General features: G+C 43.5%; 1 protein-coding gene across 1 annotated transcript; it reads right to left on the bottom strand.

Moving 5' to 3' along the window:
- Nucleotides 1–14,556: 14,556 nt before the first annotated feature.
- LOC311301646 (uncharacterized protein) lies at nucleotides 14,557–17,457 on the bottom strand (the record flags this gene model as incomplete). Its single annotated transcript, XM_084426923.1, has 9 exons — nucleotides 17,256–17,457; nucleotides 17,136–17,186; nucleotides 17,010–17,054; nucleotides 16,861–16,925; nucleotides 16,672–16,780; nucleotides 16,542–16,580; nucleotides 16,374–16,427; nucleotides 15,984–16,238; nucleotides 14,557–14,868 (listed from the first exon to the last, which is right to left on the bottom strand). Exons 1-9 carry the CDS (start codon nucleotides 17,295–17,297, stop codon nucleotides 14,557–14,559), a joined length of 972 nt encoding a protein of 323 aa, XP_084283049.1. The 5' UTR covers nucleotides 17,298–17,457.
- Between the last annotated feature and the right edge of the window lie 1,826 nt (nucleotides 17,458–19,283).

Here is a 19,283-nt window from a genome sequence, read left to right as displayed (position 1 = left end):
TAGTAACTGGGCTGCACATTTACATTGTGAATCCCCTTTCTGTTCACATAATCCCCTTCATTGAGGCCTTGATGGCAGTCTATGGTAGCCTATAGTCTATGGTACCAATCACGTTAGTGAAGCCTGAGTGACATATCTGTAATCGTCATGGTCATGATTGTATGATCTTCATAACAAATTATGATAGCCAAAAAAAAAAAAAAAAAAAAAAATGCTTTAGCCTACAACATTGGGTCTTAAGTGGCTTGGAAATGCCAAAAAAACAAACAAAAAAAACCCCCAGTTTTTTAAACATAAAAGCGACAAAAAACGACAATCTCACGAATCACGAGAAAAAAAATATATATCTCAGAAAGAAAGTGCACTATCGCGCTGAGCTGGACTTCCCGTATCAGCTCCGCTTATGAAGCCGGGATCTAATCCTGTTAACATGAAATAAGCCTGCTCCCGAGCAGGTTTAAGTTTGCGCACATGTTGCTATGACAGCAAGTCCAGGGGCCCGTTCTTCGTACGTCGCTAACTCAGTTAGCTGGATTTGATTGTTGGCGATTTGGCATGATCTTGGATTGTTTGGTTCTTCGACGCTCATCCTGGACTTGCTGTCATAGCAACAGGTGCGCAATCTTAAACCTGCTCGGGAGCAGGCTTATTTCATGTTATCAGGATTAGACTGCGGCTTTATAAGCGGAGCTGATACGGGAAGTCCAGCGCAGCGCGATAGTGCACATTCTGAGATATATATTTTTCTCGTGACTCGTGAGATTGTCGTTTACATTATTAATTTGTTGGAAACGCACATTTATTTTAGACTTGTCGGAGTCGGTCTTTAACTACAGCACAAACTGTTTGCATTGCCCTAAGATTATTTGCGAGTGGCTCTTTCCTTTACACTACTGGAGATGCGGAGAACTTGATGGAAAGTGCTGTCTGTCGTGTCATTCGGACTTTACCTGGCGCTTTTAGGTTTAAAAAACAGTTTTAGTTTTTTTTTTTTTTTTGTGGCATTTCCAAGCCACTTTAGACCCAATGTTGTAAAGCAGTTTTTTTAAAGCAGGTTTTTTTTAGGCTATCATAATTTTTTATGAAGATGATTCAATCATGACCATGCCATATATACTGTAAAGGCCCGTTCACACCAAGCACGATAACTATAAAGATAACGATAAAGATAACTATATATGCGTCCACACCAACGACCGATAACGGTCTTTTTATTCTAAGCACGCGCGCGCCCGCCCCATTTTAAATGCGCGAGACCTTTAAATTAGAATGGATTCTGATTGCCTGTCAGTGTTTTATCGTTTGACAGCTGGAAAAAAATCGTTCTGAAAGTGATCCCAACGATATCGTTCCTCATATCTTTATCGTTATAGTTGTGGTGTGAACTCTGTTATTCTTTAATATGGAGAACGATTTTTAGAATTATATCTTTATCGTTATCTTTATAGTTATCGTGCTTGGTGTGAACGGGCCTTAATAGTATATGTCACTCAGGCTTCACTAACGTGATTGGTACCATAGGCTAGCTAGACCATAGACTGCCATCAAGGCCTCAATGAAGGGGATTATGTGAACAGAAAGGGGGTTCACAATGTAAATGTGCAGCCCAGTTACTATTGTGATTCTTAATATTCCAGATTAGTAATATTATATCAAATAAAATAAAAAAGGCACTTGACTAAAATCTTCCATATCACAAATGTGAAAGCAAAATGGCCAGGATCTGTGCATGACTTAAGCATTTTCAGAGATTCACATTTATGCACATTATTTGAAAGAGGTAAGGAAAGTTCCACAATTAAATATCAAGCTTACTGTATTACATACACTTATGCTGATCCTAACAGAACTGCATTTTTTCATAGGTGATTATGACATGTTCCTGTCTGCAGACAGGTGTTTTATGACCCCATTCCCTGACCCAAACCAGTTACAATGCAGCTCTAGCCAGGACAAGGGCACACAATGAAATGAACTTTGGCTAACTAAAGGGAAGATTTCAGTGTCTGAAAAGTCTGAGGGTTGCACACCTGACAGGGCCTGTGACATTGTTGCATGTGCCATATTACACAAAAAAAAAAAAAAAAAAAAAAAAAAACCTTTTCATTAAATGTTTAATAAAAGACAAAGCTTAGTTCCTTTAATTGTTCTTTGTAAAGAAAAGCCAGTGGTCAAGTGATATTAGACACATGCCTCATGCAACAAATAAAAAGGAAAAGTTGGCTATTCACTGCCCACCTGTAGGCCTATGTCTCCTCTGTCTGTGCAGACTCTTCTGTAGGCCTTTCTGTAGATGTGGAATCCTGCTACTTATATTGCAGCCATAAAGCATACAAGTATAAATGAAGTAAAGTTATTTATGCGCTTGCAGGTAGGCTAGTTCCTCCATATGACAGTTATCTGAGAGGGTTTATTCACTGTCCAGTGCAATGGAAACAAATGGACATTACAAAGTCTTATTCTTTCTTTCCTTTGGAAAGTTAGAAAATGTCCACTTACTGCACATATTTCAGCCACCACTTTCTTGGGAACAGATACAAGTGTTGGTGTATTGTGTAAAATTGCACAAAAGAGGAAAACACAATGTCATTACAATGAACTACACTGGGGAAAAATGTGATCAATAACTCATGGCAAAATATTTTTACATTAACATAAGTTAATCAGTTTTCACTTTCACAAGTCAAAGCAATTCATCATTACTCAAGATTTAACAGTTGAAATGACTATACAGCCTTAATTTAATGCAGCAAAAATTATTTTACAGTGTAGGAGAGTAAGATCTTTTCTTCTTTTTTTTTTCTCAGCTTTTTTCTTGGTTGCTTTTATAATCAGACAGCCATTTATTTAACAGTGCCTTTTATAAAAGAGACTATAATATAACAAAAAATTACCATTATGTAGAATATTTTTGTACTTCACTTTTATTTGTTCCCATGTTCTAGTATGGTGACTGACATTACAATGCACAAAGTAATTATGCAATTATTAAAATACAACAATATAGGCTAATAAGTGATAAAAACATCTAACATGGCCACTTCTAACGGATTTAAATTGTCTGCTACTTTTTGCCAGCCCTCTCTCCTGGCTTTTGCAGACTTTGAGGTGTTCCCTGGCGTTTTGATTAAACATTAAAATTCCGAATAAACTTCGACTATTAGTTCTTGCTCTGCTGAGGGGAAAAACTGAGAGCGCTCTTTGGCCACGCTGAGCAGCCAATAGCAGCGTTGCTGATCAATGTTTCTACTATCGATACATATCCCCTTTTAACCAGCGCATGAACGCGCAATTATCTCAGATAACTCAATCCAGCGATACTAATCATATCCGGCAAGTGTGTTCGAAGAACCGAGTTAGCCAGATCATGATTCGCACGATGATATCATCTTGGATGTGTCATTTGATCTCGGATGTAATAAGCAACGTACGAAGAACGGGCCCCAGGATGAGCGTTGAAGAACCAAACAATCCAAGATCATGCCAAATCGCCAACAATCAAATCCAGCTAAGTGAGTTAGCGACATACGAAGAACGAGCCCCAGGTAATGGGTTATCTCAATTTATTTGTTTTTGTTTGGTTCTAATCCAGAGCTAAAATGTGAATGAAATATACGCCTCAATATAGTGATGTATAAAGGTGTGTGTGTTCCTTTAAGAACATCGTTCCTATTTCAAGTTTGATTGCTATTTACATGTGAAAAACGTGGCATTAACAAACAAGTTAGGTGTTTCATTATTTTATTGGTTTATGTGAATTAAGTCCCACCCTCACTGGTGTTTTGTGTAAGTGAGTGGTTGTTCTGGAGGAGACAAGAGAAGATATTGACAAGTGCGGCCGATCGGAAAGACACTGAGAGATTGCGGTAACAAAAAGTTGTTAAATCGATAATTCATCTGATTAAAACACTAATTGTGCAACTAATTGTAACGTGTGTAAGACACTCAAGTTTTGGAATGAGTGTTATTTTGTTTCGTAACTGAGCTCTCCGTGTATGTTCGCTCGACATCGCAGCCTTTTTCTTTTTTCTTTTGTGGTACAGATCGCCAGCAATACAGACAGTGTTTTAAGTTATTCTAAAGATAACTGGCGACAGACTCAAAGACTGAAGACACTCACTTTAGTTGTTGTTTGTTGATGTGTGTGAGGACGACATAGTGCTCATTTTTAACGTGAGAATCGGAATTCAGTTCCCCTGTTTCCCCTTCAGCGTGCGTGCGCAACATCAAGACGAAAATCATGACCTCATAATTCCGCGCAAGCTTTGTTCAGCGGATATATTGTGCATTGCGGTATTTTTACCTACACTCCATCACAGTAATGTACATTTTACGTTGTTTGTTAGATAATTTGCAATTACATACAGGTTTTAAAGTATAGAATGTATTGCTGCACACATAAATTAATGATATTGTACTACCTGGAGGCCCAGAAAAAGTGGTCCTGTATATTACCTTTTGAGGATTTATAACGCACTACAGCGATGCTGATGATGTATTTAAGTGTCATCTTTACACTGTCATCCACAGATCAGTCTCTTCCACTGAGAACACAGGGGGAACCGTTTTACCTGGAGGCCCAGAAAAAGTGGTTCCCCCCCCTGTATATTACCTTTTGAGGATTTATAACACACTGCAGCGATGCTGGTGATGTATTTAAGTGTCTTATTTTATGTGTAAACACTGTCATCCACAGATCAGTCTCTTCCACTGAGAACACAGGGGGAACCGTTTTACCTGGAGGCCCAGAAAAAGTGGTCCTTCTGAGCACCTTTTCCCCAAGAACAAAGGTGTGAATTACAGCCCTTGAAGCTTGTTTTTTTTGCTTTTATTTTGTCCCTGGAGGCTTGCATATTTTTTTTTTTCACTGCCTCATACACTTGGTACTTCATCTGTATGGCGGGCTTGATTAGCTCTTCCTGGAGCACATCTTCCACTGTTTCAGTTACCTAGACAATAATAGGAAATGATATATAAAAGTAGATATTTAAAAATGATTGAAACAAGATATAGATATGCAGTGAATTAACTCACACTAAAAGATTCAGGAACTTCTGATAAGTAGCATGCCTCTCTTCCAAACATCAGGTAAAATTGTGAATACTGTGTAGTCAGTTGTTTTTTGGACCTGATGTTAAACAGCACAGCATCAAGGTATTTGTCCCATGTTTGTGGTTTGTCCTGACACAGTTTTCCAAGGGTGCTAAAAAATAAATAAAATAAAAACATTCTACTTTAATGGTATATGGCTACTGCTTATACATTTTGGTTTGTGAAGTTCTGTATTGCTTTCCACTTTCTGCAACACAATGTGTAACTGAAGCAAAACACTGCTTTATTAAAGTACTATGAACCGCACTCATGCCTACCAATGTATGAAAACTCATTGTCCATGTTATCAGGTCCACTTAACATATAGTAGGGCTGGGCGATAAAACGATAACGATAATTATCACGATATAATTTTTCTCGATAAAACGACATCAAGAGTTCGATAAATGTTCGATAATGTTTATGCGCCAAAAGCGGAACGAAACTCATTTGAACCGCGCGCCACACGGACCATTTATCTGCTCGGCTCGAAGTCCTAACGGCAGCGCAGCGCGAGCTCACTAGAGCCGATGCGTTTACTCTGATCGCTCTCGTCACGAGATCCAGTGAGAAGCGCTTGAATTCAGCGAAGAACACAAATGTCTCAGTGATTTAAACCAGTTTAAAGGCAGATGAAACAGCGCTGACAAACAGGAGAAACACAAATTCCCATCATTTACCATGGATTTACTGTAACGTTAGCCTAGTAATATTAACTGCACCATGAAATGTGGGATATACATATTGAATTGTATTATATTATTAATGTAGACGATGTATTAAAGGACTGATGGAATATAATTACAGTATTTAATAATGTATTTAGGCTACTGTTTTTCATACAAATACCATAGAAACCATAAACTTACATTTTGCCATGATAGTGAGGTTATCATGATCTAAATGCATGATACTGGATGACCAATGGTAAAGTTTAATAAAACTCAAACAGTCAGAATATTACATTTTACCAAATAAAAATTAGCACATGCAGAAACTAAGAAATGAATTGTCCAATAAAGATATTTATTTTGTTAAGGAAAAATGACAAATGTTTGAATGTTCTACCTCAGATTTGTGAAATGTTCACCAGTTTGGCAAGTGTTTGTCCTGATATGTTCTGACAATAAAGAGTAGTTTAAAACCACAATTAACGCTCTGGTTTCTACAACTTTCACTTAGGAGCAAAAATCTGCCTTTAAACTTGAAAGAAATAAAGATTTGACTTTTATCGTGATAATTATCGATATCGACTGATATAAAAAAAAATATCGTGATCATTTTTTTGGGCCATATCCCCCAGCCCTAACATATAGGTGTATATTGTGCACCTTCAGTCATCCATCCCTTTCTCTGTATAATTTGTTTGACTTTTCTTTATGCTCAGGCCCCATAGGCCACCACTGTAGGTATTATTTGCAGGGTTCACACAGATACTGTAAATTGAAATTCCAGGGATTTCAAGGAGTTTTCAAGCACTATTTTTGGTTTTCAAGGACTACAATTCAATTACAACATTACACTTATCAAACAGTCTCTTTCATTTTTTTTCAAATTCTAAAAAAGTAAATAAAAATATAACAAAAAAAAGAAAGACCCTATATTTCACACATCAAGTTTTTATGGCTCATAAATGCAATTCAATGGTACCTGAGAGATGAACGTATAAATACTTTTACTTTCACAGTTACTAATCTTACCTCTGTATTGTGCCATTCATTCGTTCCACTAACTCATTGGTTTGTGGATGGTACGGTGAACAAAGACTGCGTTGTATACCGAACAATTCACAAACTTCTTTGTTGATCTGGAGAAAATAAATGTATTGGTATATATAAAAAAAAAAAAAAAAAAAAAAAATATATATATATATATATATATATATATATATATATATATATAGCAACATTAATAATAAAGTAAACAGTTGAGCAAATGCAAATACAAACCTGATTCACAAACTCCCTGCCTTGGTCTGTGAGTATTCTTTTCGGTGCCCCGAAACGATAAAATATTTTTACAATGCACATTGTAACCTCCTCAGCTGTTTTGTTTGCAAGTGGATAAGCATCCACCCACTTTGTGAAATAATCTATAAGTACGCAGATGTACTGATTCCCACTTGAAGTCATCGATAACTTGCCAATTAAGTCCATGCCAACCAACTGCCATGGTTCAGTCACCTACACAAACAAATCAGGCAATGTATTTTTGGACAACATTTGTAGAAGAAGAAGAAGAAGACGACACACAATTATTGGAGTGTACTCTTCCTGGAGTTTGATAGGTCTATTCGCCTGGCACGCAAAACACAGTTTAATCTGAAGAGAGGTATAAAAAACATTATTTAGTAATTCTTTTCATACTTTTTATTAAAGCAGGAACTGGCACTGTTTATGCAATTTAGCAAAATGTCAGTAAAACTCACCCAGTTTTCGATGTCAACTGACATTCCAGGCCAATAATATCTATAATAAATGGCATGTGTTGTCTTATCCTTGCCACTATGCCCACCTGCCTCACTGGCATGGAATTCTTTAAAAATGCTGTCTGCTTCTGCAGCACCTCTGACCACCTTTACTTTCAACTGTCTTTCTGTGCCCTTATGGCGGATATAAAACAGTACTCCATCTATGAAAAATGAAATCAAAATAGTTTGTGTGTTTTAGCGTGTGTGTGTGTGTGTGTGTGTGTCCACGTCAAATTAAATTTAAAAAAGTGATTTTACTTAAAAAAAACAAAAAACAAACATATTAAATGCAAGTAAAGTGTTTCAAAAAACTTTTGCAAAAATAAAATGACAAAATATGAGTTAAAAAATGCTCCAAAGTGTAAAATTGTCATTCAGTGTAAAGGTCCGGACTTTGATTTTACTATTACATTTTTAAATAAATTTATAAAATACCATGTAAAAAAAAAAAAAAAGCTTCCTTGGCATGTTCACATAAGCGTTGACTGTATTATATTAAAAGGACTATGTGTTATTTATTTCCTTAAGTATTGGAATAACAAGGGGATTTCCCCCCCCAAATATGCAGTTTGTCAGAGGTCATTAAGTCTAACAGGATCAGGAAGCCAAATTGAAATAAATAAACAACCAATAGTTATCAAGCAATGTGACATAATCAAAGGGCAACCTGAAGATTGTGTGGTGCTGCAGCAAGTTAAGTTTATTGCTCTTAAATATGTGATAATTTCACCTTTTCATAGTGTGGTCACCTAGGATGACTTGAAGGTGAGTAAATCATGGAGTGAACTATCCATTTAAGGTGTGTGTGTGTATGTTTGTCCAAAAAAATTGTACTCAATGAAATGAGATATGATGATTATTATACAGTATTACCACCAGTTCAGTTCATTTTTACATTAATATGATATGTATTGTGGAATAAAATGATTGTTCTTTTCAGCAACTACTTCTGTGATTTGCTCAGGAATTTAATGATACAGAATAATATCAAAACACTGCAATAATGGGAACAATGACAATATTTTCTCCATTTTTGTCAAAGTGTCATTCAGAGTAACAAACCAGGGTCATTCGGTGTAACAGATATATTTATGTAAAAATTTAAAAATATACTTATTCTGAGCTGTACTTATTAAAATATGTCAAATAACATGTGCTCCTACTAAATTTTATTCGATTTTAATTGATTTTAATTTCCTTACAAAAACTTCTTTCTGACAAATGGGTTAAACCTAATGGTGTAAAGGATATTGGCAAAGTATAATATATTATATAATATATTATTATATATTTTGCTAGTACTTATCTGTATCTAAATTTCAGACAGAAACATAAGATAAACTACAGTGGGGAGAACAAGTATTTGATACACTGCCGATTTTGCAGGTTTTCCCACTTATAAAGCATGTAGAAGTCTGTATTTTTTATCATGGGTACTCTTCAACTGTGAGTGACGGAATCTAAAACAAAAATCCAGAAAATCACATTGTATGATCTTTAAGTAATTAATTAGCATTTTATTGCATGACATAAGTATTTGATACATCAGAAAAGCAGACCTTTGGTACAGAAACCTTTGTTTGCAATTACAGAGATCATACGTTTCCTGTAGTTCTTGACCAGGTTTGCACACACTGCAGCAGGGATTTTGGCCCACTCCTCCATACAGACCTTCTCCAGATCCTTCAGGTTTCGGGGCTGTCGCTGGGCAATACGGACTTTCAGCTCCCTCCAAATATTTTCTATTGGGTTCAGGTCTGGAGACTGGCTAGGCCACTCCAGGACCTTGAGATGCTTCTTACGGAGCCACTCCTTAGTTGCCCTGGCTGTGTGTTTCGGGTCGTTGTCATGCTGGAAGACCCAGCCACGACCCATCTTCAATGCTCTTACTGAGGGAAGGAGGTTGTTGGCCAAGATCTCGCGATACATGGCCCCATCCATCCTCCCCTCAATTCGGTGCAGTCGTCCTGTCCCCTTTGCAGAAAAGTATCCCCAAAGAATGATGTTTCCACCTCCATGCTTCACGGTTGGGATGGTGTTCTTGGGGTTGTACTCATCCTTCTTCTTCCTCCAAACACGGCGAGTGGAGTTTAGACCAAAAAGCTCTATTTTTGTCTCATCAGACCACATGACCTTCTCCCATTCCTCCTCTGGATCATCCAGATGGTCATTGGCAAACTTCAGACGGGCCTGGACATGCGCTGGCTTGAGCAGGGGGACCTTGCGTGCACTGCAGGATTTTAATCCATGACGGCGCAGTGTGTTACTAATGGTTTTCTTTGAGACTGTGGTCCCAGCTCTCTTCAGGTCATTGACCAGGTCCTGCCGTGTAGTTCTGGGCTGATCCCTCACCTTCCTCATGATCACTGATGCCCCACGAGGTGAAATCTTGCATGGTGCCCCAGACGAGAGAGATTGACAGTCATCTTGAACTTCTTCCATTTTCTAATAATTGCACCAACAGTTGTTGCCTTCTCACCAAGCTGCTTGCCTATTGTCCTGTAGCCCATCCCAGCCTTGTGCAGGTCTACAATTTTATCCCTGATGTCCTTACACAGCTCTCTGGTCTTGGCCATTGTGGAGAGGTTGGAGTCTGTTTGATTGAGTGTGTGGACAGGTGTCTTTTATACAGGTAACGAGTTTAAACAGGTGCAGTTAATACAGGTAATGAGTGGAGAACAGGAGGGCTTCTTAAAGAAAAACTAACAGGTCTGTGAGAGCCGGAATTCTTACTGGTTGGTAGGTGATCAAATACTTATAATAAAATGCAAATTAATTATTTAAAAATCATACAATGTGATTTTTGGGATTTTTGTTTTAGCTTCCGTCTCTCACAGTTGAAGAGTACCTATGATACAAATTATAGACCTCTACATGCTTTGTAAGTAGGAAAACCTGCAAAATCGTATCTGCAAAACCTGCAAAAAAGTGTATCAAATACTTGTTCTCCCCACTGTATATGGTTGAAAACACTGAACAGTTATGATATATGACGAGCGCTGAGCGCGTCACGTGCCCCCTCAGTTTGAATGGGCAATAACGCCTCTGGCTGTAGTGAAAACGTCTCGGGTTACGACTGTAACCCTTGTTCCCCGAGAAGGGAACGAGACACTGCGTCGTCGTCGTGACGACACTAGGGGAACGCCCTTAGCGTAGCGCATCTGAAGCATGAATGAAATCGGACCAATCCTGATTGGTGCTGCGTTATGACGTAGTAGATGACGGCATAACCGGAAGATACAAAGGGACGCTGGCACAAACACACGTTAGCTCCTTTGCGATGAAGCAAGCGCTCTGCCCGTGATAGGTGTGGCGACGAGACGCAGTGTCTCACGGCCATAGGTGAAGGCAAATTGCGCACCTGATAAGCCGTGGCTATAGCCTGGACAATCCAATTGCTGATTGTCTGTTTAGATGCAGGCAGCCCTTTCTTGGGTGAACCAAAGCACACCAACAACTGGTCTGACTTCCTCCACTGAGAAGACTTCTCCAAGTAAACCCTTAGGGCTCTGACTGGGCAGAGCAGGTGAAGTCTCCCCTCTTCCGCCGTCACGTGAGGTGGAGGATGGAAGGCCTGAAGAACCACTGACCGTGCCACACTAGACGGCACCTTGGGCACATAGCCCGGTCTAGGATGTAAGATGGCCTTAACTCCGCCAGGGGCAAACTCCAGGCAAGTTGGCGTTATAGCCAAGGCCTGGAGATCCCCCACTCTCCTCAGAGAGGTGATAGCAAGGAGAAAGGCCACCTTGAAAGTCAGGTTCTTTGCCTCAGCCGACTCCAGTGGCTCGAAGGGGGCCTCAGCCAACCCTTCAAGTACCACCGCCAGGTCCCAAGTTGGGACTCTGGAGTGAGCCGCAGGCCTCATCCTCCGAGCCCCACGGAGGAAACGTACAACCAGATGGTGCTTTCCCAAAGGCCCATCACCTACAGGCGAGTGGAAAGCCACAATGGCAGCCACATACACCTTAAGTGTGGACGGGGTAAGACCGGCGGAGAAACGATCTTGGAGGAACTCCAGCACTGAAGCCACTGGGCAGTTAACTGGGTCCACCTCACGCTCTCTACACCAAGTGGAAAACACATTCCACTTCAGGCTGTACAGTCTCCTGGTGGAAGGAGCCCTGGAGCTGAGTAGGGTCTCGACAACACCTGCTGACAGGCCAGCCTCTAGGTACCGAGCCCCCTCAGGGGTTCCACAGCTCTGGCCGGGGGTGAAATATTGTGCCCCCTGCCTGCGACAGCAGATCCCTCCTCAGAGGGACCTGCCACGGGAGGCCGTCCAGCAGTGCTACAATGTCCGAGAACCATACCCGGGTCGGCCAGCGGGGTGCTACTAAGAGTAGGCTGATCCCCTCCCGGCGGACCCGCTCCAAGACTCCCGGGAGCAGAGCGATCGGGGGAAATGCGTACAGACGCAGCCTCGGCCACGTCTGCATCATAGCGTCCAGCCCCAGCGGAGCTGGATGCCTGAGAGAGAACCACAGTGGACAGTGGGACGTCTCTTGAGACGCGAACAGATCCACTTCCACTGGGCCGAATCTCACGCACATGGCTTCCACCACCTCGGGGTGGAGTCGCCACTCCCCGGGCCTCAGCCCCTGTCTCGACAGGACGTCTGCTTCCTGATTTTGGTCCCCGGGGACATACATCGCTCTGAGAGACGACAGTTTCCCCTGGGACCACAGAAGGATCTGGTGTGCCAGTCTGCATAGAGGGCGCGACCTCAGACCCCCCTGATGATTCAGATACGCGACTACAGATGTGTTGTCCGAGCGTATCAGGACATGGTGGCCGCGGAGGTCCGGGAAAAAGCTCCTCAGAGCTTTGTAGACCGCCAGCATTTCCAGGCAGTTGATGTGCCAGGAAAAACGCCGGGTCTCCCACAGACCTCTTGCAAAGCGGCCGTCCATGACCGCGCCCCAACCAGTGAGGGAGGCATCTGTTGAAACGGTTTTCTGGCAACATGATGCTCCCAGCACCGGTCCCTGGAACAGGAACCAAGGTTTCCTCCATATGACAAGGGAACGAAGGCATCTGCGCGTTACCCTGATCATACGGAACGGATTTCCCCTCTGGGAAAACCCCTTGGCTCTCAACCACCACTGTAGGGGTCTCATGTGTAGCAGGCCAAAAGGTATGACGTTGGACGCTGCTGCCATGAGCCCCAGCAGCCTCTGAAACTGCTTCACAGTGAGGTTGTGGCCTAGCTTCACTCTGGAGACCATCGCCCGTATGGACTCCACGCGCGCGGGAGACATTTGTGCCCGCATTGTCGTGGAGTCCCATACAACTCCCAGGAAGGTAGTCCTCTGGGAGGTCATCAACACACTCTTTTTTGTGTTGAGTCTCAGCCCCAAGCACCTGATATGGGCCAGAACGACATCTCGATGCCGAACTGCCACCTCGTGCGACCTGGCCAATATTAGCCAGTCGTCGATATAATTGAGTATACGGATGCCCTGGAGTCTCAGCGGAGCCAGCGCTGCATCCTTGCACTTGGTGAAGGTGCGAGGGGAGAGAGCTAGGCCAAAGGGAAGAACCCGATATTGGTACGCTTCGCCCCCGAAAGTGAACCTCAGGAACTTCCTGTGACATGGAAGGATGGATATATGGAAGTATGCGTCCTTCAGATCTATCGTGACGAACCAGTCCTCGAACTGGATCTGACTCACGATGGCTGGAATTGTGAGCATCTTGAACCTGAATCTCCTCAGAGAACGATTCAAGTGCCTGAGATCTATTATTGGACGCAACCCCCCATCCTTCTTGGGAACTATGAAGTACCGGCTGTAGAACCCGGACTCCCTGTCTGGCAAGGAACACGTTCTATGGCCTCCTTGACCAACAGGGATTGAACTTCCTGTTCCATATCCCGAACCTGCTCTGGGCCAACCACAGTCCAGACCACCCCGTTGAACTTCGGGGGAGGGGAGCTGAACTGCAGCCTGTAACCCAGCTCTACAGTACGCAGGGCCCACGCAGATATATTCGGAAGGCATGACCATGCGCCGAGATAATCTACTAAGGGAACCAGCCTCTCGAGGCTGGCCTCGGGTGCTACCCGAGACTCGTTCCCGACCCCCTGAAGCGGCTGGCCGGCAGGGAGCAGTCGAGAACGATTTTCATTCGCCGCCCAGCCGCAGGTCTTTCTAGAGGCGGCTGGAGCGGCGTGCGCACGCGGGAAAACAGTGTGGCCCAAAGCGTACTGGACGGCGGAAACACAGCACTGATTTCCCGAGAGCTCCGGGAGGGAGGCGACCTCGATCGCTCCACCCCGGGGGGGACAGCTCTCAGTGGTCCGGCCGCAACTAGGACCGCTTGGAGGAAGCCTTCTTTGCCTGAAGGACGGTCCTCAGATCGACCTTAGGCTCAGAAGGCTTGCCTCGAGAGCGCCGCCTCCTTTGTCAGGCTCCCTCGGGAGGGGGGCGGGAAGCAACACTCTCTTTTTGCACCTGTCGGTGCGAGGAGCTGGTAGACGGCTGAGGCTGCCCCTTTGAGGCAGCCTTCCCCGAGGAGCCAGAGCGGCGAGGGAGGTACTGTTGGAAAGCCGCCGACTGCTTTTTCACCTCCTGAAACCTCTCGACGACGGTACTAACCGCGCCGCCGAAGAGGCCAGAAGGTGAAATCGGGGAGTCTAGGAGAAAATGTTTCTCTCTCTCCTTCATCCCCGATAAATTCAACCAGAGATGTCTCTCCACACACACCAGACCAGCCATGGAGCAGCCGATGGCACGGGCCGTCTCCTTGGTGATGCGGAGAGACAAGTCGGTGGCTTTCCTCAACTCCAAGATGTCACTAGGAGAGGGACCCTCGCCCTCATCAAGCTCCTTGAGGAGGTCGGCCTGATAGGCCTGCAATACCGCCATAGTATGCAGGCAGCTACCAGCCCGCCCAGCCGCCATATAAGCTCTGCCCACCAGCGAAGATGTATCGCGGCATGGCTTGGTGGGCAGTACCGGGGCCTTAAGGGAAGATGCGGCCTCGGGAGAAAGTTAGCTCGCGAGAGCTTCCTCTACCCGAGGCATTTTCCCATAGCCACGCTCAGCCGCCCCCAGCACATTAGAAAAATCAAGCACTGGGGGGTTGGAGAGCCTGGCTGAATATGGTTTTTCCCGTTCTTCTTGTGGCCAATCAATTCTTAATTTGGCCACAGCGCGGGTCAAAACCTCCACCAGCTCCTCTTGAGCGGGTGCGTGAAGAGGTTGAACAAGCTCCACATCACCCGCCTCGATGCTTAAAGCATCTGACTCCTCAGAGCCAGATAGCTGAAGCATTGGTTCCACCTCGCGGGAAAGCATCCGAATCTTCAGACGAGGACCGGGAAGATGCCGAGGCAGTCCCGTGCAATAGGGTCTGGCTGCAGACCTGCACTTGCACTCTCAGACTTGCACTCTCAGACTTGCACTCTCAGACACCAGCGCTTCCTCTGCAAGTGACGTCACTTGCAATCGACACGAATTAACCGGAAATATGTTTCCAGCAGATCATTAAAGTACTTACGTCATACTTACGGGGGGGGGGGGGGGGGGACTATTGCATGGTCTCCAATGCCATCTCTCATGTTCATCCATCCTCAGGATGCTGCTGTTGCGATTTTTTTTATATACTAATGGAAAGATTAAAAATACGGGAAATATTTAAACGGGATGATAGCGGGATAGCAAGAATCCGGGGTCTGGCTGCAGACCTGCACTTGCACTCTCAGACTTGCACTCTCAGACTTGCACTCTCAGACACCAGCGCTTCCTCTGCAAGTGACGTCACTTGCAATCGACACGAATTAACCGGAAATATGTTTCCAGCAGATCATTAAAGTACTTACGTCATACTTACGGGGGGGGGGGACTATTGCATAGTCTCCAATGCCATCTCTCATGTTCATCCATCCTCGGGATGCTGCTGTTGCGATTTTTTTTTATATACTAATGGAAAGATTAAAAATACGGGAAATATTTAAACGGGATGATAGCGGGATAGCAAGAATCCCGGGAAAAATGGGAGGGTTGACAGGTATGACTTACGTGCTATAGCGCCTCCTAAATCTTCCTCAAAAGTTATATTTTGTAGCTTGCGTTCATCAAAATATTGTTATATTTTTAATTTGACATTCAAGTAGGCAAATATCGTATTATTATACTAGCAAAGCGAATGACCATCAAGGATACAAAGGAACAATCAGGTTTATACAATTTAAAAACAAAAAATGAATTTTTTTTTTTCATTGTAAATGTTAATACCATTAAAATATGTAATTCATTTATTTTTATTGTAAATGTCAATTTGCAATTAAACAACGTACAAATACACAATATACAATTAGTACAATAGAAAGAAACCACTTTTTACCCCTTCCATATATAAAAAACAAAAACACACTGGCACATTATGCGCTTTCCTCTATTGCAGTTCGACAATTTACCTTTATTTTCATAACATCAACTACATGTTCAAGAAACATTTCCATGTCATTAATTTCGGTAAAGATGAAGCAAAAGGGTTCCAGAGCATCTATTCTGTCCTCTGGAAACTCAGCCTTCTCTAATCTCTCAATTGCTTCCGCAACGTCTTGTTCCTCCATACACAGTACTTTGGGCACCTGAACAGAACCAAGCAGCACACTTGACTGATCCAAACACCACTTGCTGGCTATCTTCAAATCTGGCATCAATCGACTCTGTGAAAAAACACAGAGAACAAGGGAGATACAACTGTGATAAACCAAACACATTGACAACAAAAACCAAAGCAAAACAACAACTATTTTCAATTATTATGACTTTGTTGCTAGTCATGTAACAAAACAGTGTACCTCTTGTGATGATTCTAGTGGTGTATCCTCCAACACAGGATGCAGTACATCTGCCTAAAAATATATAAAATACAAATAAATTAATATTTAATTTAAGTCGGTGTTAACTTTATAACTTTTTATTTAAAGATAATTAGCTTTTTTTAGTACCAACTACACAGTACATACCTGTGATGATAATTCTTGAACCTGATGTTGTGGCTCTGCCTGTTAGTCAAACACCACAGCATAAGCAAATCAAACATTCACAAAGTAATATGACATTTTAAGTGTTATATTCCCTAGTATAAGCTTTCACCTGAGAGGTCTCCTCAAACTTCCTTTTCTTTAGTCTAAAAACTGGCTGTTGATCACCCCTTAGGAAGGTTTTAGACTCCTCAGTAAAGTGTGCAAAAACCTTTCCATGGCTGTAAAGCATGACAATATTACTCATTTTTCCGATATTTATTTGTTTATATCCAAAAAAAGAAAGAAAGAAATACTGTACCTATCCAGACCATAGTTCTCCATCAACATCACACACCACCATTTCCGCAGTTCTGGCATGTCCAGCTGCACAAAACATTATGGGGTAATTATTACCACTTTGCATTTTAAAATCACACTGACTCAACATTATTGTAAACAAGTACTCACAATTGTGTAGTCAAATGAGGAATCCATCACCAGGTAAAATGCAGACTATACAGGGGGGAAAAAACATGATGAGGCAAAAGAGAATTAAAAACAGCCAGATGACTAACAAACAAAAATCAATCTTACCATTAACATGAAGACACCGCAGTCATTACCATATGGTTGCCCTGGAAACCCCTTTAATATAGAAAAATACATTAGTGACTAAAATTTCAATAAGTAACAGAGAGACTTGATCAAATTTACCTCTAAATCAAGGCCTGTCTTTTCAGCCCATTTTCCAGGCATTAACCGGTTCGCAATATCCCTGTCGATTACAGATTGTGTTCATTTTAACATTAGCAGTTTTTTCTTAATAACTTTTCACATTTAAATCTGTAGAACAGTTTCTCAAACTGGGATCAGTGAAAGAGCCAGGGGTTCCATACATTTTTAAATATGGCCTGCAACTATATAGATATTATTAGCATGATATTGATTACAAAACAAGCTTGAATCAGATAGGGATCCCCTAGTACTCTCAGTAACCTCTGAGAAACCCGTTCAACAACACAATGAGAACAAACCATCATGCATAATATAGGAAAACAACATCTGAAAAATACATACAATACTATGAACTTCATGAAATAAGTCACAGAACTGTGACTATTAGTGAACAACTGAACATGCAAGCATTGCTAAATAACACAGGTTCCCTTTCGTCAGCAGGGAACTCCGACGCCTCGTCGGGGGAGTTCCCCTGACGAATTGGGATCACGCCAGGGATCCAACCACCTTCGAGAGAGTTAACAACGAGCCAATGAAAGAGAAACTGAATTGGCATGCGAAATTTGCATTCCGCATCCCGCCTACTAGCGCGGGTATAAAGGCGGAAGTAAACATCGCATCATTGCTTATCGCCTCGGAGCCGAACAGGTTGCATTGTGCTGCTGTTTTCCGCCTGAGAAGAAAAAGAGAAAAACAACGAGTCTCTCTTTGGGAAGAGTCCTCTCTGGTGCCGGTGTGACAGCCTCGTCAGCGATCGCCGCTTCTACCAGCTGTAAAAAAAAAAAGCCGTTTTCACGGCTGGTATTTGAGTGCTCACACGGGCTTGCAGTTTCCCCGTGTGTGGCCGCGGTGGGTCCCTGAGTGCTTCGGCACTGAAAGAGAGGTTCTCTCTCTTTCCTAAAAGAGCTTTGGGTGACCTGCATTTTTGTCTAAGTGACAAAGATGGCATCTCGCCCGTGTGTTTCTGGATGCGGTAGACTTCTGTCTCAGGGTGATGGTCACAAGTACTGCGTCTCGTGCTTGGGCTTAGCGCACGTTGAGGCAGCATTTGTGAATGAGTCATGTTCTCATTGTGGGAACATGACTCTGGCGACGCTCCGCTCAAGACTTAGAATCTTTCAGCAGAAAATTGCTGAAGGCGTCCCTTCAGTCTACACCCGGTCTAGTTCGTCTGTTGGTTCAGTTCAGCAGGCGACTACTTCGGCTGTGGCTGTTGGTGAGCGCATGAGGATCACAGTGCAGAGTACCTCGCCAGGTGTAAGACCCTCACGAGGCTCCCACTCCTCTGTAGCGTCGTTGCCATCAGTGCCCCCGTTGGAGCCACTGGACCCGCCCCGTGCGGTTCCGGTTGTTTCCTTCGGGGCGCCACCTGAAGATGCGATGTCTATCGCTGCATCGGAGGGAGAGCGGTCGTCCTCGGGTGACGACTCGGCGGGTCTACCCCCTTCGGGTGTGGTGGCTGCGGCCGAGCCGGATCCTGAGATGGCCGCTATGCTTGCCCGGGCGGCCGCGAATGTCGGGCTCGTGTGGAACCCTCCACCGTGTCCCGAGCCTTCGCGGCTTGATGATTGGTGTATCGGAGCGGGTCGCGCTGGTTCTCAGCGTCCCGCTCCGGTCCCTTTCTTCCCGGAGGTGCATGAAGAGGTAACGAGGTCATGGATGGCACCCCTGGCTGCCAGACATAGATCGTCTTACCCCTCCTCCCTCACCACTTTGGATGGTGGAGCGGCCAAGGGATACGAGGGAATCCCCCCAGTGGAGCGGTCAGTAGCGATGCAGTTGTGTCCGAAGACCGCTTCCACTTGGGTGGGTGACCCTTCACTCCCCTCCCGCGCCTGTAGGTTCTCCTCTGGTTTGACCAAGAAGGCTTACACGGCGTGTGGAGAGGCCGCTTCCGCCCTGCATGCCATGGCGTTGCTCCAGGTCCACCAGGCCAAGGCGCTTCATGACATGCAGCAAGGTGGTCCCGACCCAGGGGTGCTGCAGGAGCTGCGTGTGGCGACG

This window comes from Rutilus rutilus (genome assembly GCF_951802725.1).
Source record: "Rutilus rutilus genome assembly, chromosome: 12".
NCBI lineage: Eukaryota > Metazoa > Chordata > Actinopteri > Cypriniformes > Leuciscidae > Rutilus > Rutilus rutilus.
This window is presented reverse-complemented; position numbering and strand designations above follow the sequence as displayed.